General features: G+C 38.2%; 1 protein-coding gene across 25 annotated transcripts in view; it reads right to left on the bottom strand.

The window, feature by feature from the left end:
- SNAP91 (synaptosome associated protein 91) overlaps nucleotides 1–25,334 on the bottom strand; it is a 134,597-nt gene that overhangs the window by 10,241 nt on the left and 99,022 nt on the right. For 4 of the 25 annotated variants that reach the window (XM_077811642.1, XM_077811639.1, XM_077811635.1 and 1 more), the window contains 9 exons: nucleotides 25,163–25,333; nucleotides 14,842–14,949; nucleotides 14,006–14,251; nucleotides 13,700–13,777; nucleotides 13,471–13,542; nucleotides 12,859–12,942; nucleotides 11,716–11,799; nucleotides 2,432–2,569; nucleotides 959–1,099 (listed from right to left, as the gene is read on the bottom strand). In XM_077811642.1, coding sequence (XP_077667768.1) covers nucleotides 959–1,099; nucleotides 2,432–2,569; nucleotides 11,716–11,799; nucleotides 12,859–12,942; nucleotides 13,471–13,542; nucleotides 13,700–13,777; nucleotides 14,006–14,251; nucleotides 14,842–14,949; nucleotides 25,163–25,333 — 1,122 coding nt within the window. Of the gene's footprint in view, nucleotides 1–958; nucleotides 1,100–2,392; nucleotides 2,570–11,715; nucleotides 11,800–12,858; nucleotides 12,943–13,470; nucleotides 13,543–13,699; nucleotides 13,778–14,005; nucleotides 14,252–14,841; nucleotides 14,950–25,162; nucleotide 25,334 lie in introns of all 25 variants that reach the window. The other 21 variants (XM_077811643.1, XM_077811638.1, XM_077811637.1 and 18 more) reach the window with 14 other exon arrangements.

A 25,334-nucleotide genomic window follows, 5' to 3' on the forward strand; every position in this document is an offset into this window, starting at 1 on the left:
TCTATGGTCTTTTTCGGACTGCAACCACATTTTAAATAAGGTTACCCACTGGCCCAAGCAGTTGGTCAGTATTAAGGGCCTGGTTGGGTTGTTTCCATTAGGAGAAGAGATTGATTACACAAGTTTGGGGTGGTTTTTGTGGGTGTAATTTTGTTTATTTACAAAGAAAATACAAAGTCCCATTTCCCTGAAAAAGTAGAAATGATTTCTGAGCAAGAAAACTAAAGTCTGCCTTTTCAGTGAGCACTCTACCCAAAAGAAGCTCTCTCTACTTCCTCCCAGGGCCATGCACTGCTGCATCTCCTGTTGTCTGCTGACCTTTCTCCTTGATATTTGTTTCGTTTCCCACCGGGACACAGCTGCAACCAACCAAAGCTGGAGTCCCTACATGTGTAATCAGAGAAAACCCTTAAATCACATGGCTTTGCCTCTGCTCAGGCCTCGCCATGCTGGCCTGTGCCTTGGGCGGTGGCTTCTATTATTTCAGCTATCACTAAGCACCCACTGACTTTTACCAGATCTGACTGACGGCTGTTAGTAACTCCTTCAGCCTAATGTACACCTCTAGAATGGCAAGTGCTATTTTTCCCATCTGTACTCTAATCTGTTTCAAGTATCTAAGCTTGAAAATGTGTTTTCAAGAGACAAATTTGTAAATGTCCCTTGGATTACAGAACAGACCAATTTAGTCTGCTTGAAAACAGAAGCTCTATGATATGGATCAAACTTTGGCACAAGACTAGGAACTGAGCTGTGAAAACCTAAGCACCGTAGCCTCCTACAGAGAAGGACTATAGCAGAGAGGCAGGACTCTTGAGGGGTGCAACAGACTAAGCTAACGTACAAGTGACAGCTATATTTATGTACTCAAAAACAAATATTATCAATAAGTTGAATGAGTTGAGTAGTTAAGATCATAAGTCCTTTTAAAAAAACCAAAACAGTAGTTGTGACTTACTGCCTACTAAACTTGCGAGAGATGAATCAAGATCACTTCCAAGGCCTTTGCTTGCTGCTGAAGCTGTTGCAGCTGAAGCTGCTACAGACTGACCAGATGGAATCATAGTTGGCATAAGAAGATCACCTAAACCATCAAACACTAGAATTTAAAGGAAACAGCAGTTTAGATAGTAACCTTTACTGTAATATTCCTTTAAGTAACACCACTGCATAGAACCTTTAGTATTACTTAACAAAATGACCATAGCACAGACAATCACTACACAGGTATTACTAATACATAATTTCACATAAAAGAATGCCAACACGGCATGCATGATATTTTACTAACACTGAAATGTAGGATTACCCTGAAATAAAAATATACTAATGAAGACTAGAACAATACATGCCTAAATGGTTACAAATGCATTCTTAAACCTGGTAACAAACTTAAAAATCCCAGAGCATTGCCCCTCTATGTATACATGTTTGCAAAGAGGTTTAGAAAAGCTATGTAAAATATTTTTTTAATAGATGTACAAGTTACTGTAGTAGGAGAGCCAGGAAGACAGACGATTTTAAAATGTTTTAATTGATAAACAGGTTTCTCTAACATATCAATTAAAGGGATCAACAGGGATGTAATGGGTACTCTTCATCCACACTGACAGATCTAACTTCCCCAGAGCAGATGTTGGCTTCAGGAGTCAGGTTTACATATCATAACTCAAACTGCTTCTCTTTTGTCTGGTTAGCCCACTATTATTTTAAAATAAGTTATATTACTTGATTCCACCACAGTAAATATTCTGATCCACATTTGATGTGCATGCTAATGTTATTTCAACAGGCAAGTGTAGCATATTATGCACTGGCAAGCAACCAAATAATCAAGCAGTAGTACTACTCAGATTTCTCTCTTACTCATTTAGTTGCAGAACTCACCAATTGTAAATTTGTAGCAAGGACCCAGCATGGAAAGTGTAGAATGGAAGAGATACAAACAAAATGACAGCAGTGATGAAAAGTTAAGCTTTATGTCAAGCAAAGAAGACTATCTTGATCTCAGTTTTGTGTAACTGGGTGCCATGCAAACCTCAGGGCTTCAGCAACAGCAGCGAGATCACATGCCTATACTCTGAATATACAGTACAAAGTGTTTTGTTTTTCCTCCAATAACTCCTAACAGTCATGCAGATAAGCACGTGCAAAGAGATGACATACACACTTATATTTGGTTTCTGCTGAAAATTGAGAGAAGATAATGGGAACAAGGAAAGATTTCCTAGAATTATCCCCACTGCTGGTGAACGCTTACGGTACTAACTGGTATTTTCTCTTTCAATTGATTAAGTGATAGAAAATATTGATACCCATGAGAATTTTTTTTATATCCTTTGTATTAAGAGCAGTAATAATTGTATCATTTATATTAGTGTTGAATGAACACGTTTGTTCTGAAGATACACAAGGGAAACCCTTCCCTCACCTGATGGATCAAATGAGCTGCCACCAGTTGATGGTGATGTTCCAAAAGCTGCTTCAAAGTTGGGCTGTAATAAGGTGGTTTGAGCTGGAGTAACTGGTGATGGTGATGGAGAAGGAGCAATGAAAGAACCTCCAAAGCCTTTAAAAAAAGTTACATTAAAAAAGGTCAGATGCACCCAGGTGGAATCACAAAATAAAAGCCTTGACATACTTACTGTTCTTAAAGCCATAACATAATATAGTTACTCTATCATTATGCTTTCTGATATTAGATAATAAGCATCTCTTGATGTAATGCAAAGTATTCTAGTAAAAATCACTTTAAAACCAGCTAAAGGAAGATCTACTGTAACTGGCAAGTTCTGGGTTGCAAGAATCATAAGACAGCATCATAAACCTAACTTGTAACTTCACCCACAAATGAAATGCAGTCACCTCTGGGGTAGAGCACAGCAGTTTAATAGCACATTCAGTGCACAATGTAAGACAGACATTCAATATACCTTACCCAATTATAATGATAGGGGTAATCTATAAGTAGGCAGAATGCAGTTACTGGGATTTGGTCAGGACACTGGGGTTAGGAAAGTGTACCATGAGTTGTTTAATGACCCTACTTGAGTAGCCAGGAATGCCAACAGTACCTCTTAATCTCATCTAGGTTAAATACTAACTACCTATTGATTCAACAACCAACCAAATGAATCACCATCACTATTTCCTACAGCACATGGGCCTTCTTTGCACCTCTCCCAAGTTCTTATCTAACCTGACCCTCACTTTCATTGATTTCTATTAACGGTAGCACTTTCCTTTACATGACTGGGCTTTTAAGTGGTCTCCAACTATAATTTTAGATTTTTGAAGTACTATAAAATATTGTAAATAAGAACAATTATATGATTTTATAGATTTCTTTCTACAGCATTTTTCCCCCACTGACTCCTTGATTTAAATTTTCCTCGTTAAATAAGAACTGTTTTCCCTGAAAAATGGAAATAAAAGCAATAATCCACCACATTTCTCTCTGAAAACAGTTCTGTGCCAATGTAACATGAGTTGAGCAGTTCTGTCTGCCAGCAAGATATGGACTGATAGTTATGGCTTGTTTTTCAGGAGGTGTGAAACACCCACAAAGCTCAATGAAATTAACAGAAGCTGCAGGTACTTCATAACTTTGGGAGACCAACCAGTATAGATTATAGTCACAAGGTCAATTTTCAAGCAGAATAGTCAGCAGCCTAGAATATTTTCTTGTTGCACTAATTTCAGGTTGTCAGGATTTTGGTTGCATTGGTTGAGGACACAGCATATATTAGGGATTAGTGATGTCACAAAGTATAGGAATGAAAATCAGAACCTTGAACTCAACTTGTGGAAGAAACGAAGGAGGAACTGACTTAAACTGTTAAGATTTGTAGTCTACACATTATGCTAAATGCTTAAAGATACTGAATCTATTAACATTTTTAAGGCAACAACACATGGCAACTGATGCACTTTAGGGAGATTATGACAGATCGAACACAGACATTTTATCCACTTGCAAACTGTAATATGTACAAATGCCAGACTACTGTCATAAGGAAAAAGACAGCCAGACGTGAATGTTTGGAGAACACTGGACACAAGTGTGGTAAAGTGGACTACCTTCAATTTAAATAATTAATGCTTTAAAAAATGAAGTGTTAAAATTTAGGAAGTTAAAAATATATAAAAAAAATCACCAAAAGTTATTGTAAAACAGTAATATACATTATGTTTCTCATAGCCGTTTAACCCCAAATCAAACTTTTGCCCCAAGTTGTGAAGGAGCACATCACGTTCCCAAAGAATACTTCATTAGCCCACTATTCTAGGAATAGTAGCTTTGGAATGATCCTGACACCATTTTCTAGCATATGAATGCACTAATAGATTACTGTATCACTTTTCAGTAATGTTGATTAACCTCAATCTATCCCCCACTCTCAGTAATCATGAGATACTGGTAACCTATATACATAACCTGGCAGGAATTATTCCTTTCTAAAAGATCCCAAAGAGTCATGACAGGTAGCTACTTCTCCTTCCCAAGGGTCTGGGTAAGATTGGTGACAAAGTCAAACCCTTCTTGCAACTATGCCTAGTAGATGCACACCAGCATAAATTTGAATTAAACTGAAACAGTTGCAGAGAAGGACTACTAGGATGATCAGGAGAGGATAAGACTTCTCTCTATGAATACATCAGAGAGATATACTCCAGAAAGGGAGGAAGACTTATTTAAACTGAAGAATATTGGCACAAGAACAAATAGGTATAAATAGCCCAATAGTACATTTAGGCTGGAAAATAGAAAAATGTTTCTAATCAGAGGAGTGAGGTTTTGGACCAGCCTTACAACAGAAGTTGTGAGGACAAATGACCTAACTAGTTTTTAGGTTGGAGATTGACAAATTTATGACCGAGAGTACATGATGAGGTTGCCTGTGATAGCAGGAGACTGCCTATGACCCACAAGGTTCCTTCCAGTTCTATGTGCAACATGGATTATCATGCCAGCGGTATGATGTTCCAAGTTTTTTTTCCCCCCCCATCACAGAAGACACTATATTCCATTTATCTCCAGATACAGAGGAGCTGGTACGTGGCATAACAGCCTGCCTATTCAAAGTGTATCTAGGAAAGACTGAAGCAATGCTAGTTGGATAAGGACCACCACTATTTCATCCTTGATCAAGGCGCCTGACCTCTAGTAATTAAGACAGCTGCAGTCTTGGTTATGCTAGACTCACTGACCTTGGATATCTGGCTAATTAGTGCCCTTCCATCTCAAGTTAGCCTGAAAATTCCTGGACAGAGCTGAGAGTGACCAGTCCGCAGTAGTTACAGATTTGCAATTAATGTGATCTAGAGCTGCCAAATGCTCTATCTGGGGCCTAAAGTAATTAGGAACTAGACAATTAAGTAGCCTATGTAAATAGCTAAAGAAAGAATATCACTTTTCCAGAACCTGCACTGACTTCCCTTTGTTAGCAGATCCACTTGAGGGTTCTGCTAGGACAAAGACTTGAATTACCCTCATTATCTCAAACTGCCTCTTTTTCCAGGAACCCATATCAGCTGCAATCAGACTCACTAAGATTTAGAGCCCAGACAAAAACTTATGAGGAAGATGAGCCGCCTTTACAGCATCCCATAGGCTCTCAAACATTGTCCTGAAGGAGACATGTCAGCTTCAGATCCCTCTGCAAAATTCCTTTTCAGTCCCCAGAAAAATGAAAGCAAAAGAATATGTTTGAATATTCAAAGAATAGATGCTCACAAATTAAGAGCAGAACAGAAACCCAGCTGCCCTTCTGGAAATTTGTTCGTATTACTATAATCCATGAATAAAGTTCTGTGGTGACAGGTGCTTTTAGCAGAGCATAAATAAGTTCTATCCTTCTCTCAAGACTGGAATGGTAGATTTAGAAGCAACAGATCACATTTAGCCTTACAAAACAAACTCCTCTTGTTATGGAGGTGGCAATAAAGTTAAAGTGGTAGGGTTTTAATTTGTGCATAATTTTTATAAACTTGCTTTATATACTATTACATAGTCATAGATTTACCATTTTAACTTAGTTTGCTTTTAGTCCTTGTGAATTTGCTACATTTGAAAACTGATCATAGTATATTTATCAACTTACACTACTTAGCTAGCACATCCAAAGAAAGATTTGAAATGTTGAGCAGTTGCTTGAAAGGAATGAGGAATATTAGAAGTTAGACTGGGAGAGTAAAAAAAAGGATTCGAAAAGCAATCTAGAAATAAACTATACTAAAATGCTATCTTGAAGTTTCCCTGCACTCATTGTTTAGGAGTTTCCAGTTGGCTAGCATTTATTCTACATGATACCAGGAATAGGCTTGAGAGTAGAACTGCATCTTCGTTCAGTGAAGATTGCTAATACAAATGTGGACAACAAAATAATAGCAAGCAAAACTAAACTTTCAAATGTCTGGATGGATCAGATGAGTATCCAGACAAGACTATTTTTTTATTAGGACAAAATACCTCATAATATATTCTATTATCAGTTGTGTAGAGTTCCTATATATACATATACACACACACACACATATACACACACACACACACATATACACACACACACAAATTTTAGATTATAGGATTAATTAGAGAGGAAGCAATTCAATAAAACTTTAATAAATTATATTATCCTATTCCAATACGTTTCTCAGAAGAGAAGAATAGGAGAAAGATATTTTTCGTTAGGAGATCTAAAGGAAGTAAGCCAAGAACACAGCCAAACAGTGACACTACAGAATACTTACAATTATGCATAATAAAAAGGTACCTGTAATTTTATGCACACTTTCACTAAAACTAAGCATTCAAAATCCTTGGAGGACAAGCCTTCAAGAACTATGAGAAATCAAGAGGATTTTATATTTAGAATTGGATTAGCTGCAGGTTATACATCTGCCATTATCTGAGGCAAACAAATGCTTAGCAATATGCTGTTATGGTTTTACAGAGCCTTTGTATCTGCCAAATTGTCATTCAAACCCCATTGGTAGCCATTTTGGATTTAAAATGTAGAAGCTCTGTAAGCAAGAAAAAAAATAGTTTACTTAATAAGTGAGACTGTTGGAATTTTACCCCTTTTCACAAAAAGAAAAGGAGTACTTATGGCACCTTAGAGACTAACCAATTTATTTGAGCATAAGCTTTTGTGTAGCTCACGAAAGCTTATGCTCAAATAAATTGGTTAGTCTCTAAGGTGCCACAAGTACTCCTTTTCTTTTTGTGAATACAGACTAACACGGCTGTTACTCTGAAACCCCTTTTCACAGGCACTTCAACATGTGGATACAGAAACACTGAAAGAATAAAGCTTAAAGACAGGATCACATGCCTCAGTGCAGGGTAGGCATAGGCAACTGTGGGTTTGATGAATTCTAACTAAGCCTCAGTTATCCAAAAAAACAGGCTCACGTCCTCCATCCTTTATACACAGAAGTCTTGATTTAATACCAACTTCACCAATTTTTTCAAAACCTCCGCTATCAAGAACCCCCCCCAAATACAATGGAAAACTGAATATAATTTGAAAGCTCCTATTACTAAAGCGTAGGCAAAATATTCAAGGAATTTCTATATTCCTAGATAGACATCATTTTCATGCTGAAAATGCATTTTTGGGAGTAAAATTGCTTTCAGCCTGAATACACAAGATTGTGATTTGATCTTTTCAAACAGATTAGCTCTTTTTTCAAAATTTCAACACATGGAAACTGGTGAAAATCAGTTGCTAAAGATGCTGAAACATTTTCTGCAATTGTACGTATTCCTACAAGTAACCAACAATGTTCTCATTCATGAAATTGGCTAGATACTCCTATAAAATTGTCATTTAAGAAATTTAACAAAAAGAGGGACTCTAAATTAGAAGGCAAGGACTCTGCCTTTACTGACGGCTCCTGGTTTATCCACATACTCAGCTTCAAGCAGCTGTCTTGGAACCAGTATATGTAATCATTTCTGGAATGGGCACTTACTTTCTTGTAATGAAATAGAAAGTTTTCCATGCATATGTTTAGATGCTGGTGAGAGATGTGTTCTCCTTTGGATTTATCCTCAAAAGAAACTCACAGCACTTGCAATATAAAAATTCTCATTTCTATCTTTTATAGGAGAGCTTCCTTATTTAAGGACTTATTGCGTGAAGGGGCCCATATAAGAATGTGGATGAGGAAAAAACTAATCAATATTGACCAGCTGAGAAAGATTTAAGCCACTTTAAAGATGACAAAAAGAAAAGGAGTACTTGTGGCACCTGAGAGACTAACCAATTTATTTGAGCATAAGCTTTCGTGAGCTGTAGCTCACTTCATCGGATGCATACTGTGGAAAGTACAGAAGATTTTTTTATACACACAAACCATGAAAAAAAATGGGTGTTTACCACTACAAAAGTTTACCACTACAAAAGGTTTTCTCTCCCCCCAGCAGGGGAGTGGGGTGGGAGGAGAGAAAACCTTTTGTAGTGGTAAACACCCATTTTTTCGTGGTTTGTGTGTATAAAAAGATCTTCTGTACTTTCCACAGTATGCATCCGATGAAGTGAGCTGTAGCTCACGAAAGCTTATGCTCAAATAAATTGGTTAGTCTCTAAGGTGCCACAAGTACTCCTTCTCTTTTTGCGAATACAGACTAACACGGCTGCTACTCTGAAACCTTTAAAGATGACAGTATGCCAGTATTTAAAGGACAAATATGAATTAACCAATAGGGCCAAATAAGTAGTTCATAGGTGCTGGAACAATTTTTATAGCGGGGAACGCTGTAAGCAATTCCACAAAACTGAAAACCTTTTATATACAATGGAAACCACTAGAAATGAAGGAGTGCTGCTGTACCCCAAGCACCAATGAAGTAGTTACCTGAAAGGCAGCAAGGAGAGATTTTCACTTTTATCTCATATACATGGGCTCTTAATTCAGAATTAAAGGGAGTACGGTATTATTAGAAAAAGCAACAACATTTTCAATCTGCTAACTCAAGGGAGAAGAGATACCCTTAGTTACTGGACTTGCCAACTTCACTTTCTAGACTAATCAAAATCACGGTGAGTTAGTGACTATTCTCTGGCTATTTAGAAATATATAAATAAGTTTCCTGAAACTAGAGAAAAGCTGGCTTGGAACTTTTTTCACCACTGATTTAGTGGCCTTTTTGGTTTGGTGTAGAACAGGTAGCTTGTGTTATCTGAGCCCAGTATACACCACCACATCAGATTTGGTAGCATAAAAAGGTAATACTTTTAAGTTGGTTGTTGCCTAATGTAAGTCAATAAAAAGGGTACTGCTCGCAAAGTTGGCACATGGAAAAGACCAATGAGGATAAGCTGAAGCTGCCTGAGTAAGAAGAAAGCCAAATACGTAGTGGTGGAAGGAGGAGGCCATAGTATATGAATATTTCTGGTTGATATGTATTTATTTTTTTACTGGAAGCAAAGCAAAAAAAAGTGTCATACTTGTACCCCAGAAGGAATAGTGTGTTACATGTACACTTGGCAATGAAGCTTCAAGGAATCAGACTGACATGAGGTGGTCACCTTAAACTTGAAAATCAGCATGACATCCCCAGTTTTGATTTGGTGCCATACTCAGCACAATTCAGGTTTTTACAATCCCTTCTGATATGAACGAAGAGTGACAAACACTTTGAACGCTGAGGGTGTTATGCTGCTCTTTGAGATGCCTCCCTTTGATGAAGGGGCACAAAGGCAGATACAAGTTAAGTGGACAGGTTATTTAAAACAAAGTAATACTCAGAAGTTGTTGCCTCTTCTATCTGGCTCAAACAAGGATATGGACATATGTGCCAAAAATCACAAATAGTGTCCTCTATCCCAGTTCCTCTTACTGCGGGATACTATGAGTTTACTTTCCACACAGTTTGGATCAATTAAATCAGAAGAAAACAACTTTTCATCCTACTTTTCATGGAACTTCTAAAACTAAAATTATGCACTGATATTGCAGCCATTACTTAGAGGTTATCTTAATTTATGGTCTATAATCTGCAGCACAAGAAGTACTGTAGGACCACTTTGATCAGTAACCCAAAACTGTGCAATTTTAAGGTATTTTAATATAATTTAAGTAGAGATGCCTTTGCAGTAACAGATTTAAATTCAAATGAGTTTATATTTGATTTAACAGAAGCTTAGCAGTACCACATAATAGTTGTGAGGTTCTGAGAACCTCACTAAATCTTCAGTTTATAGTAACTTTGAGAGCTGCTCATTTCATTTCATTCATGCATCTGATGAAGTGAGCTGTAGCTCACGAAAGCTCATGCTCAAATAAATTGGTTAGTCTCTAAGGTGCCACAAGTACTCCTTTTCTTTTTGCGAATACAGACTAACACGGCTGTTACTCTGAAACCACTCATTTAGATGTTTTCATTGTTTAAGATATTTGTATCATATTTGACCTTATCCTGATGATGCATGGTTTAGGATTCTTTTTTCTCAATGCAGAGTTCTGTCCAAAACTTTAAGTCTAGTACAGTACTGAACATATTTAGTCCAATAGATCATTCTCCAAAACTGCTAACAGCAGTTATCCTCTGCTTCTCAGTTAGCCAAAATGCAAAATGGGGTAAGTGATGCTTGCAAGGATTAGTTAACATATCTTCAGAGTTTTAAAAATAACATTATCTGAGTATTGTCAGAAATTAAACAAACTACAAATGGTGATCCTTTCATTTGTTAAATAAAGCTTGTACAGCTGCGAAGATACAGGACAAATGTCTAGCACGGAGAGGTTAGTTTAACAACACTGACACAAGCAGTTACAAACTACAGTTACCAAAAACTTAACTAGCCTAGAGCAAGTTTACTTCTTTAAATCAACTCGTTTCCTAGAACTCAAGTTATCCTGTTTACTTACATAGCAACACAAATATGCATGAGACCATACAATAGACATAATACCTATTTCCTGCCCTGAAGTAAAATCTAAAGGAAGAACAAACAGGAGGAGATAAGGAGAAATAAGGAGAGTAAGTAGGGTTAGGAAAAGGGAAGAATAAGAGGATGAGAACAATATGATCATGCAGTCATTTAGGAGGAGATGTGTCATGAAAGTAGTAAAATTTGTTATACACAGCTTTATTGAAGCGATGGTACTTAAGAATGTTTAATACTATCAAATCTTTGCTGCTGTCCAACAACATCTAGACCAGGGGTGGCCAACCGGTGGCTCCGGAGCCACAGGCGGCTCTTCAGACGTTAAGACGCGGCTCCTTGTCTAGGCACCGACTCCGGGGCTGGAGCTACAGGCGCCAGCTTTCCCATGTGCCGGGTGGGAGGGGGAGCCCACTGCTCAACCCCTGGCTCTGCCACAGGCCCTGCCCCCACTCCACCCTTCCCCTAAGCCTGCCCTGCCCTCCCTCCACCCCCTCCCTCCCCAGAGCCTCCTGCACAGCATGAAACAGCTGATCAGGAGGTGCAGGCAGGAGGGGGAGGCGCAGATCAGCGGAGCTGCTGATGGGCAGGAGGTGCTGGGAGTGGGTGGAAGCTGACATATTACTGTGCCTCTCTGGCAATGTACATTGGTAAATTCTGGCTCCTTCTCAGGTTTAGGTTGGCCACCCTGATCTAGAGTTTACTCCACTGCAAAACGAAGGTTCATTTTGAAATAAAATAGGTGTGTGACTAAACAATTCCAAAAAACAACCTTCCACAAGAAAGTATACATTTTATTTAAATTTATATTTATTACCAGCCAGTAAGTCTGCAGAAGCTGAGGAACTAGAAGCTGCCTGGGTTGCAGGTTGGGGTTCAGAAGCACTACTTCCAAAAGCATCTATAGGGTAAATTCCACAATGCAGCAAGAAAGGCAAAATAAGTTTAACATAAATACTCTGAGTCATCATTGCTATATAAAGAATGCATGAATGAATAGCAGTAGTATGACAGCTTCATTCACCAGGTAGAATGATGAGCAAACATGTTTGGGAACCTCAGACAGAATTGCACAAAAGGTGGTTTTGATAGCATATAGTGAACGTGGAGAAATAAGGCAATGAGCCAGCATTTTTAAAAAATGATATTTTCACATGAGAAATACAAGTGATTTTTTTGGGCCAATACTTCACCTGTGAGGCTTGTAAAACTAGCGGCCTTTTCCAATAGGAGACCCCAACTATATTTACAGTATGTTATTTTCGACTTGAGTTAAGCCATTTACACAGATCCACATTATGGATTAAATAAAAGGCAACAATAACTCCAGCTAGAAGTACAGAGCTGAAAGTACTCTAACAACCTACAAGCCTGTCATTTTAGTTGACTGTTTCATTGAAGTTTAGAAATAGCTTCATAATACATGAAACAGAAATTCTGTGGTGTTTGCCTATACAGATAAAGTCTTAAAAAAGCTAAGAGTTGGCTATGCCTATCCTAACTTCCACCATTTCAGATCAATTCAGTCTAATCGAGTAGAATTCACATTTACCAATTTGTTTTAGTTTATATACCAACTCCAGCTGCTTACAGAAGTTGAGCTGCTCAGAGAAACATCAACAGAAGATTAAAAGATATACAGCTTCGTACAATGAACTTTGAGTGAAAACGCAAATACATGATCAAGGAAGATAACCCATGCACTGAATACAGATGATAGAACGGTAAATACAATGAGGACTGATGATGGAATAGAAGTGTTGCAAATGTTTATTTGCAGTTTATGTTTTATTGAATTTTCGTTTAAGACGACTTCGATACATACAAAGCTGTTCAGCTGCAACACTGCATGAGCTAAATTGTGAAAAGAAGAAACTGCAACCACCAACATGAAAACAGTGTAAATGTATTTGAAATAAGTGACTTAATTTGCAAGTGGTGACGAAGGAGAAATACCCACCACCAAATAGGTCAATCACACCTGAAGAATCCACTTTTGCTGGAGAGGCAGCAGGTAGAGGAGATGGTGCTGCAAATGCATCCACTGCAGTAGGCATATGACAGATAATATTTAGTATCAGCAAGTTAATAGCAATGATAACTAAATATTTTGAAATCTACACTCAGACTCCACCAGTTAGCACCACAGGACTTGTACATTAGTTCAGATACCAATCTACAACACTGCAATCAGAAAGTATGTGAAGTTTTGCATATGTTAGCTATCTTCATCATAAAAACTTTGTTGTGCACAGGGTAGCACTTATTTTCTGAAAAATTAAGGCTATACATACAGGTTATCTACTACTAGTATAGATAACTTCAGTGGAGCTGGCAAACTGAATGTTAGCTGACAAAATCTGAAGTTTTATTTTTGAGACATATTTGACTATTGTGACCATTAGAAAATATTCTTCACAAATAACATGCATCACAATTTATCATTGAAACATTTGAGGTATTATAGATAGGGATTTGAAAGGGGATTCTCAAATTAAGCATAACATCAATCATTTATTTTTACTTGGGAAAAGACTGAAAATCTGTAGTGTCCTGTGAAACAAGCACTCACCAGATAAGAGATCAGCAGTGAGAGAACTCTCGGGCACAGGAGAAGTTCCATGTGGTGGAGATGAAAAAGCATCTTCCAGAAGTAAAAAGAAAAACCAAGAAGAAGTAAGTACTGTGTTTAAATCAAAGTCAGCTTATGCCGTAACAGTGTCAAATGAGACAACATTTAAGGGAAAAAACAAAACAAAACAAAAAAACTACATTGTGGGAAAGGATCTGTTTATCTTTACCTGTACCAAACAGGTCAATGCTAGGAGTAGCATCTGGTTTAGGCGCTGCAGGAGCATCAGGAGCAGACTCAAATAAATCTAAGACCAAGAATATACACGTCTAACTCATTTTGGAAGACAGGACTGAAAGCAGTAACTTTTCAGTTTTGCACATCGTATTCGGAGAATTTAAAAAGACCGGCTCTTTGTCTGTAAAGAGCCTTCTAATACACAGTATACATGCAGTAGTGATCGTGTATGCGGTACATTTATTTGACAAACCAGAGTTCAATCCACCAGAATCAAAGACTTAAAAACAACAATTACCACCAAAGATATCTAGAGCAGGAGGAGCGGAAGTGGTGGTGGTGGTGGTGGCAGGTGTGGTGGTGGCGGCAGTGGTAGGTGCTGTAGCAGTAGTAGCAGTGGCAGCAGGAGAAGGAGTAGTTGCGGGAGCTGGAGTAGCTGCACTAGTAGGGGTAACTACAGGAACACTGGTCTCAGTTGGCTTCATAGCAAAGAGGTCCAGCTCGGGAGCAGCCTCTGCACTACCTTCAGATGGGGCAAAGGGGTCTTGTAAAAAGGAAAGCGGAGAATATATATATAGGATCAGTAAGGGAGGAAATTAGCAAAAATAAAGCATAACTATGGGTAACATACATACACAGTAGATACACACAATGACGAGGCTCACTGTAACACCTATCCTACTGATCTGGGCAAGCTATTCAGCAGGTTTTTTCTAAAATAAAGTATTTTTATAAAGGTGGAAAATTTGGGGAATTGAATGCTACACGTTTTTTTGGAAAGGTTGGTTTGGCACAATTGGAATGCAGCAGATGAAGATAACTGAAGAAAAAAGCTCAGGCTCCAAAACATTAACAGGATATTAAACTTGTTGCTGCTTACAACACTCAGCATTGTCAAAATTATTCAGTAGTGCTACTGAATAAATGTACGGAGAAAGGATATTAGCTTTGACAGAAGACACATGCAGTTATGTGAAGAATGCTCTTCTGTCTCAAAGTTCTATGTTTTTGATCAACTACAACGAATACTATGTACTCAGAAGAAAAAGACTGACTGATAATTAAAAAAAAAACCCCACACTGCCATGTAGTTTAATACTACAACACACACGAGACTAATGACATAAAACCCACCATTTCCTGAACATGCATCAAGAGCCGCTGCTACAGGGGTTGGGGTAGCTGGTGCTGCTGCCCCTTCAGGTGCTGCAGGGGCTTCTCCAGGAGAAGCTGCAAAGGCATCTTGAGTGCAGTTTTTTAAAACAGAAATTAAAAGGATAAAGAGAGAAGAAAGATATAGTAAAAGAACCAAGTTAAATTGCATAGGAAGATTCCCTTATACAACATGAATTTTTATTAGTATTTTTACTGACGTCAGATAAATCATGCATTATAAATTCTCAGTCTCCGCCCACCCCACCACACTCAACGTATTTATTTTAGATGGGACTACATATTAATACTTTGAGGTGGTAGGCAAGAGGCATATTAAGATGTTAAAGGCAACAGGATTCTCATTGTATAAGGGTTCTGAGCAGCATGTTTATGTAACATGAGAAGTTAACGAAAGCATGTAAAAAGTTTGGCGGTAAACTGATGCCAATAAGTTATTAAAGGTTTCAGAGTAACAGCCGTGTTAGTCTGTATTCGCAAAAAGAAAAGGAGTACTTGTGGCACCTTAGAGACTAACCAATTTATCTGAGCATAAGCTTTCACGAAAGCTTATGCTCAGATAAATTGGTTAGTCTCTAAGGTGCCACAAGTACTCCTTTTCTTTTTAAGTTATTAAACTTTCATGTTCAGTCAAATTACCTCAGTGTATGTCTAAATAATAATTTATCTAGCATGTGACTTTTAGCTCTTCAAAATATTCAGGAAACTAAAAGCTTGTGCTGTGAACTAGAATTCTCAATGATCCTTTATTGCACTATTGCCAGCATTTAAATTGACTAGAATTTGTGAAGCCCATTTATAGCGAAACCTCATTTCAGAGAGATCCACATAACTGACAGGTATCCTGAGAAGTGGAATTTTAATTACCGATAGTAAAAACAACAGACCAGTGAATGGAAATTCAATCATTCTTTGCCATTAACCATTAATAATTTAAAATATTTCTAATTCCTGAAAGGTGCAACATTAAAAATTTAGCAGTTTTTAATTTTTTTTTTGTAGTCCAGTCTTATAAAACATCCCAGGAACTGTAGTGTTTTACATGAGTACTGATATTCACTGGGCTCCCCAGATGGAAAAACTCCTTTGCACTTTTCTATAACCCATCTATTTTTCTCTGTATATTGCATCTCAGTGGTCTAAATTCAGACTTTATCCATGTCTCCATTTGATAATGTAACTTTTAAAATGAGTCTTATAAGTTTGCATGTCAATCTTTATTAAATCAATAAGGCCCTCTAAAATAATTTGTTTGAATACATTAGCAGGTCTTGAGGATTTGCATGAGAGGATTCACTATAAAAAGGTTTCACAGAGCTTCAAAAAACAAATTAATCATCTTTCTAAAAAATCAAGAATTCTAAAAAAGATTATATGTTCACTCATCTTGTTTTTGACAGAGCAAGAAAGTTCATCTTAACGTATGGTGTAGTAAAAAGACAACTAACCAATCTCCCTAATTTGATGTCCGTGTTCCCTGGAGACTAAACATTTAAAAATTGACCCAAACATTAAATTTGGGTGATAGGTGAGCAACAGTTTTTTTCTTTTGCTTTTTCAAACAAGTGCTAACATTATAGCATTTCAAGCTTTGAAACCATTATAGTAATACATTCCCAGCATTGTACAACTGGGCAAGTTAGGCACATAACGTTAAGTGTTACTACCACTTGTAGTGTTTACCATCATGGAGTAGTCCTAAAGCTACAATTCACGGGGACTACTCACATAAGCAAGCTCAGTGCACAGTAGCATTTGCATGATCAGGTCCTAAAGTGTGGTGCATAACACATTAAGCTATTGAAAGCATTTCTAAGTTCTAAATGTCCAATGTTGCTCAGGAGATAAAAAGGAATGAGGAAAAAATAGCTAACTGCAAACTTCCTGTTAGAAAGGAATGCTGCAGCTGCATTGCCAAGCCAGCATTAGAGAGCTTTACATGCTGTAACAAGTTTCAATTTGAATGAAAATGCCCATTTTAAAAACAAATTTTGTGCCAACTACTCTAAAAATGCTCAAGACAACATGCATCTGAACTTCAGCAAAACCAGATAAAAGCTGATATTTTAATTATATCAGACCAAATGAAAAATGAGAACTAAGAGCAACAGGAAAAAGAGCCTGTCAATAAGCAGTTTCTCATTATTGCATTAGAGATTTAAATGTATTTAATTTACAAGAATTCACAATGGCAAAACTGAATGTATGATCAGTAAAATGTTCAAACAGTAAAATGTATAATCAGTCAAAAATTCTCTACATTATTGCAGAAATACTACACACTGGCACATGATTTAGAAGAATGGAGAAATCTGATCAGTCTAACAAAGAATTGGACTGAAATTTTTTGAATTTGGGTACTTCCAACTATAATTGCTTTTGAAGGTCTGTATGCGAGTGACTTTTTGCCTACATCACCAGCTTCCGAATCAGTGGAGAGTTTCATCTGGAATACAATCTAGTATTACTCCTGGAAAAATAAACACTTCCAATGCACAATACAAAGTAGACTGATTCTGTGGTATACTTTCAGTAAATACTGTTTTTAGATAACTTTTTTTCTGATAATATAGTGTACAGTATTACATTAAGAAAATAAAAAAAAACATTGGGGGATTGCAAGAAAGCCTATCAGGATTACTTGAAAGAATAATTAGTTATGTGCTGAGACCACGTAAGCAAGAGCACAAAAGCTTATTCCTATTAAGATGTAAAACACCATCTCTCGAAATGTAACAGCTAAAGAACTCCAGCAGGGATAAACCCCTCATAAATAATCATAAAAGGGGAGTGGCTGGCTCTGACTATGGCAAATAATTTTTTTCAGTTCTGGTTTCATACGTAGCTGGAACCTACAATGTGTTTTCAATTTATAAACAGAGCTCTAGCTAGCTATACTATGATTTTTATAACTTTCTAAAGTGTTCAGACTATCTACTATACAAAGACTTACAATAGTGAACTAACATTATAATGACAGGTTTCAGAGTAACAGCCGTGTTAGTCTGTATTCGCAAAAAGAAAAGGAGTACTTGTGGCACCTTAGAGACTAACCAGTTTATTTGAGCATGAGCTTTCGTGAGCTACAGCTCACTTCATCAGATACACAGATATATACAGATATCTATATATATACAGATAGATATATATACAGATATCTGATGAAGTGAGCTGTAGCTCACGAAAGCTCATGCTCAAATAAACTGGTTAGTCTCTAAGGTGCCACAAGTACTCCTTTTCTTTTAACATTATAATGGCTCTACAATCCTGACAATTATCAGAATAAGCCACAAAGGACGCCCTTAAAAGCTTGTTTCAGAGTAGCAGCCGTGTTAGTCTGTATCCGCAAAAAGAAAAGGAATACTTGTGGCACCTTAGAGACTGACAAATTTATTTGAGCATAAGCTTTCGTGAGCTACAGCTCACTTCATTGGATGCATAGAATGGAACATGTAAGATCTTACTATAAGATCCCTGGAATTAGGTCTGGAATGAGAAAAATAACTGCATTACTTAAAAGGAAACACTAAATCCGTATGAAACATACATTGTTGAAACCCTTAAATTAAGGGTACATAATTTGGGACTATTGAGATACTAAAAGTATCTACATAAATATATTTAAGTTATATGTGCACATTGCTTTAGGAAAAAAATTATTTGTTTTCAATACAACACATCTTTCTTCTGTTGAGTTCTGCAGAAAGACAATTATGCTTCCGTACTTATAGACCACTGAAACTATAGACCATTGAAAAATGTTTGGTCTACAAATTTATAATTCCAGACTGTGCATGCCATGTTATGTGGCCATAGGATCCATAGTTAACAAAAATATTTCACACACTTACTAAGACATGCTGGATACGGTTGCCAACCCTCCTGGACTGGCTGGGAGTCTACAGGAATCGATCTCCCGGTGGCCACTGAAAGCAATCCAGGAGATTTTAATAGCTACTAAAAGTCCGGTTGGCAGCAAACGGGGCTAAGGCAGGCTCCCTACCTGCTCTGGCTCCATGTGGCTCCCAGAAGAGACTGGCATGTCTGGTCTTAGGCACGGGGCGGTCAGGGGGTCTCTACATACTGCCCCCGCCTCATACACCAACTCCGCAACTCTCATTGACTGGGAACCACCGCCAGTGGGAGCTGTGGGGGTGGTGCCTGCATGCAGGGGCATCAGGCTGAGCCACCTAGCTGCCCCGAGCCTAGGAGCTGAACATGCTGGTTGCTTGTGGGAGCTGCCCAAGGTGAGCATCGCCCAGTCAGGCCCCACACCCCAACCTCCTGCCCCTCACCCCCTCCCAGAGCCCACACCCCAAACCCCCTCCCAGAACCCACATGCCAAACTCCTGCCCGGAGCCCCCTCCCACACGCCAAGCTCCTTGGCCCAACCCCCCCACCCCACCCCAGAGCTCATGATACGAACTGTTGACAAGTGAATCATAATGAATCTTTATAACTGGAACAGTCCGTAAGAAGGATATATTCAACAATATTATCTCAGAAGATTCTTGGTAAGTTTATCTTCTGTTATATTAGAGAACGGGGGATAAAAATTATATGACTTTCCCCAATTAAAAAACTAAAACAGACCTAAAAGTAGCAATTTTTCAACAAAAATCTTCAAAAAAAAAAAACAGACTCCAATGAGAAACTGCAGAACTGGAATTAATTTGCAAACTGGACAGCATCAAATTAGGCTTGAATAAAGACTGGGAGTGGATGGATCATTATACAAACTAAACTATTTCCCCATGCTAATTTTTCCCCGTACTGTTACTCACACCTTGTCAACTGTAGTGATAATTAGGATGGCCCATTTGAAACAGAAGGTTTTTTTCTCCTGCTGATAGTAGCCCACCTTAATTGATTTGTCTCATTAGAGTTGGTACGGCAACCCCCATCTTTTCATGTTTTCTGTATATACATATCTTCCTACTGTATTTTCCACTCCATGCATCTGATGACGTGGGTTTTAGCCCACGGAAGCTTATGCCCAAATAAATTTGTTAGTCTTTAAGGTGCCACAAGTACTCCTCGTTCTTTTTGCAAAAACGACCAGTTATTCATGCATTTTTAAAAGCAATAGCCTTAGTGAAGCAACCTTGCTTCAAGTTTCTTGTCCCTTAACCAGCCTTATAGCCATTATATTTTGGAGGAAACCTGTTCACTTGAATTAAAGACTCCAACAAAATACCAAGAGATGGAATATATTTCAAGACCTTTCCCTTTCCTCCACACTCAGTTTCTCCACCAGTTTTCTTAATAAATTTGACACATTCTATTGCAATACATTTGGCCAGCTATTACTCAAAGTATAGATCTCAGATTCTCTGGAAAACAAGGTAAGAAATTGTTAACCTTTAGCCTAGTTAATAAGCTACCTCCCAAACAAGTTATTGTGGTATCTAATTGATTCCAGAAGCCTAACTTCTTTTTAGAACTAGGCAATAGACAAAATACATTGATCAATCCCGACCTTAGATAAACACAATGGAGAACTACTTTGTGTTTTTGAATAATAAACTGATCAGGTAGCACTTCAAATGAAGCCTAAGTATAGTTTTGAATCTCTTCAGTGAAAATTTATCAGTACCCATAAAGCTAAACTCCTGATCTGTAGATTAGTAAATTCAGTACACTTCCTTAGGTGTTATTTTTTTTAAAAAAGAGTATTAGTAAAATATTACTTCTTGTATAAATGCCCCTTTGCGTTTCCTCCTATGCTCAAGCAACAGAGCCTCTGCCACCGCTTCCACCCCTTTCTTCTTTCTACCTTCACAGCCGTTATTTCTGCTTTAGACTATTCCTCTGGCTTCTTCCCCATCTCACATCCAACATCAGAGAGAGTAGCTAAGAACTGGTGAACTACAAGAAGTTAAAATGACTCCACAAAGTTAACATCTTCACTCTCCAGCAGACACACAGGTCAACAAATAATTTCTTAACAAGATAAGCACTAATGTGGTCAGCACCATTCAAAACACATTTATCACCCCTCCCCTGAAGAATTTTAAAAGATCTAAAATCTGCTAATGTGAAGTGAACACAAAGGGGACAAAAAAATTGAAGGACAGAAGAAAATAAAGAGCTGGAAGTGTTGGCCTAAGGAACTGGTGAGGGGAAACAGATTTCTACTATAGATCACTGGGCTGTGTTTGACCCAGATCAGTAGTAATCAAAAGTTACTAACTAATAGTCATTTGGTGGCCTTTCGCAAAAAAGGTTTTAATCTGAGTCTGGTGCGTAGCAGATACATCTTCACATTACAAGAATCATTTAAAACTTGTGTTTGTTGTGGGCAGCTTCAGGAGAAAGGCAGAGACCAATAGATCCTGGAGGAGAGTAAACCAGGCATTCGCAAACTTCATTGCTCCGTGACCCCCTTCTGACAACAAAAATTACTACAAGACCCCAGGAGGGGGGCAGAGACCTAAGCCTGAGCCCATCCAAGCCCCACCACCACCACCACCACAGCAGCCCGCTGCTCCAGGCTGGGGGGCCAAAGCCGAAGCCTAAGAGCTTCAGCCCCAGGCAGGGGGCCTGTAACCTTAGCCTCCCCCCGCCCAGGACTGAAGCTCTCTGCCTTAGGCTTTGGCCCTTGGCCCCAGCAAGTCCAAGCTAGCTCTGGCGACCCCATTAAAATGGGGTCCCGACCCACAGTTTGAGAAACACTGGACTAAACTATTCTGAGGTCTTCAATAGCTCATAGGTTAGAGGTTTGTTACAGGAGTGGGTGGGTGAGATTCTGTGGCCTGCATTGTGCAGGAGGTCAGACTAGATGATCATAATGATCCCTTCTGACCTTAAAGTCTATGATTCCATGACTCATCCCTAGGTCTAGTGGTCCACCATGTCAAAGCACATTAGTAGGCAGGTTTAATGAAATCTGCAATGCCGCTGCCTATATGGCATCTGATCTATGGATGCCTAGAATATTGCAGACTTATGTCAATTCAGTGACTCATGAAGGATACCTTTTCCATGAACATTCAAAACTTTCAGAATCAGAAGGCTAGAGAAAAGGTGTGAGTTAGATATACTTCCTAAGAGAGAAATGGTTTAAGATTTCTGTGATTTTTCTTCTTCAGAAAGAAATGGTTTAAGATTTTTGCTACTTCTTTCTGAAGAAAAAAATGGCTATTCACTTAGGATCTGAGCAGATTGGTATTTCAAAATTATCTATTTTTTCTTCATAATATTCTCTCCAAATGACAAGATCCAGATAACAGGGGTCTAGAACCTTTACTTGTTCACCCATGGAAAGTAGGTACTGATGCTTACAGATAACCGCAGATATAACCTCTCTCAAAATGCTTGAGACCCAAATATCATTGAAGTGATAGAAGAAAGGTTTCTTGACATGCTCCACCATATAGCTTAGGATGCTAATTATTTTTATACCACCCAAAAGTGTGCTAAACGTTTTAACAAACTCCCTGACACAGGTTATAAACATGGCCTATGGAGACAAAAAGGTAGTCCCCAGCCATCTTCTCCTTGTAACTTCAGGGTGCAGATGAAACTGATAAACTGCATTTAGTTGTGGAACTATAAAGAAAGTCACATTTGCAGCTTCCTTGCTGAAGGAATAAAATTATAAGCAAATGTTATAGGTAAAACATTTAACTTTAATAACTATTCTTCTGCAGTATATGCAGTTGTACATTTATAATTTTACTATTTTAGAGCTCACATTTCAATTTCTCATATATTTTAAAATATTTAAAGCAATATGTATGTTTATGTGCTATACATAATTTATACACATTTGTATAAACTGTGTTCAATGAGAAGTAGCCCTCAGACTCTTGGAAATTACAGTGGGACCCTTTGAGTCATAAGGTTGAGGCAGGTAATGTAGTCCTAGATTTCTCTGCCACAGATAGTAACCACAAGAGCTTCAGAGAGTAATCTACTATAAGAGAAAAAGTACTTCATGGATGTTCATCCTCACTTAGTATAGAATACTCCGCTTCTTCTCATTAGGAGCTGAATAGCACTTCAGCAGTAGCTTGCTGGAATTGCTGAAGTCTGAAGTGTAGAGATATGGCCTGACTGCTTATGGGCTGCATATTTTTTCTGCAGTTAAAATGGTAGCTGCAGATAACCAAATGTATTTATCTAGGTACAGGCAGTCTGATGAAGGGTCATTCCATTTTACATGTGCTCACCTGAACAAGAAACCCTATTTCATGGGTTGTATGGACAGAAGAGATTTGGGAACTTCCAGGGCTTCTGCAATTTTAAATCATGGCAAAGATGTCTTGGGTAAAAATTCTGTTCAAGATATGTAATCTTTTTACCTTTGCTGTTCATACAAGGATAAAATAGGTTTAAGCACATGTGTGGATCCTGCGTAATCTGGAAAAGCTGGGGTAAGAAAATCCCCAATCCTTTGAGCTTTAGTGGTATAGGAATCAGAAGAAAAGATACAGAGTCCAGCATGCAAAATACCATATGGCAAAAGTACACAATTTTAGCTGGACTTGGAAGTTTGACATGAAACATTTTGGTAGCAAATAGAGGATGCCTCCAGGACTTGTTTGTGTAACTGGGAATCTGACGAGGATGGGACGGTTGTGGTGAGGAGAAGACAAACCAGAAAGAAATAGGAAAAGATCAGATTATGTTAAAGCCTGTAAAATTTGAACCCTATCTACGCTCTTACAAATCACCATCGCTTACCAAAGGAGGCATGACTATTGATAGCTTTAGTCAACCAAGAAAGCTTCAAGGGCACAGAAGATGGACACATTACCAGAAAGTCCTAATGCAAAATGAAACATTCATCAATAGCAATACATTTCCTTGGGGCATAGATTTCACAGGACCTTTCTTTAGAGTTTATAAAGAAAAAAGGTGATTAGATTCTGCAGAAGGGATGTCAAAGAACCCAAACCAACAAGCACGTAGAGGCGGAAGCCAGAGCTCAGTGAATTTTTGGCAAATAGTTTATTCACTGAAAAATGCCGTTTTGGGTTGACCAAAACTATTTGCCAATTCACATCACAATTGCCAAAATAGTTTTGACCAAACCAAAAGAGATTGAGTTAATTTAAAATTAACTCAACAAAATTGGTTCAATTTCAGTCATTTTGACAAGAGCGAAGACTAGGAGGACTAGATTCACAAAATGGGAGGAGGTGGTGGTGTGTCTCTTATAGATTTTTATCTCACTGGTTATGGCACTTAGCTGGGATGTGGGAGACCTGGGTTCAAATCCTCCCTCCACATCAGATGGAGAGAAGGGATTTGGACTCTGGTCTCCCAGTTGCAGGGAAATGCACTAGCCAGTGGCCTGAATATAATAGAAGTATTCTGAGCTGGGTCTCCTAAATCTCTCGTTTTGAAGCTGTTCCACTCTATATAATCAGTCACTGGAGCAGGGACTTGAAATTGGGTCTCCCACAGCCTAAGTTAGTGCACTAGACACCTGGGTACAGAGGTATTCTCACTCTTCCCTTGGCCCAGCAAAAGGCAGAGAAAGGGCCCAGTTTTACCTAAAGGTCTAGCAGTAGATATTTAATTTGCCATTTTAATCTCTTTAGGTAGGATCCCCTTTTGGTTCAGCTACGCAGCAACTCAAAACTGAGGAAAAAGGCACCAATTATGCCAGTCAGTGACAATTTTGTTTTCAAAACACTTTTTAGGGTTTACTTTCAACAAAAAGCTTCAACAAAACCTTCTGAAATACAATAAAATTTAAGAGGACTAGATTACTAGAATTTAAAGAAAGGGTCAAAGAATAGCACAACATGGGTCTCTGTGTGCCAATTAAGTACAATGACAAACAGCTGTAGAGCACTGGTAATTTTAGTGATATGAGCCTATGCATTTCAATAAAAAGTCCTAGGTTCACTCACAGTATAACAATGCAGATCCATGGATGAGAGTTTTTTAAAAAATCCTTCCAATATTTAATTTTTAACGTTAATTGTTAGTTCTAAAATTGGCTATTTAAGAGTTAAGCTTAGAACCCAGTTTTTAGCCAGTTGAAAATGTATCCAGTCTTATGTTCCCCCTCCATAGGGGATATACAAAAAGGAAACCCTGCACACAGAAAAGGGAAAGTCTTTCAGAATGTACAACAAAACAAAACCAAAAAACCCAGAAAACTTTAGTTAATTTGAAAGTTCCATTCAAATGTATCTAACTACTTGAATAATTTGGGCTTTCAGACACCACAAGATCAAGTTTTTAGTTAGACTATGAAAGTTGATGATTTCAAGATGGCTTATGCTTCTTGTATAAACTGCAGCATTAGAGTAACGAAACTAACCTCCAAAGAGATCCACTTCAGCAGCGACAGCAGTAATGGTTGTTGTAGTTGTAGCAGGTGCTGCGGCAGGTGCGATTTCAGTAGTTGCAGCAGTAGTTGGGCTAGGCTCTGGAGCAAATGGATCTGAAATCTGTGGCTCAGAAGTAACACTGGAAAGCGCTGCCAGATTGTC

The sequence above is a fragment of the Eretmochelys imbricata genome, chromosome 3 (genome assembly GCF_965152235.1).
Source record: "Eretmochelys imbricata isolate rEreImb1 chromosome 3, rEreImb1.hap1, whole genome shotgun sequence".
Classification (NCBI taxonomy): Eukaryota; Metazoa; Chordata; order Testudines; family Cheloniidae; genus Eretmochelys; species Eretmochelys imbricata.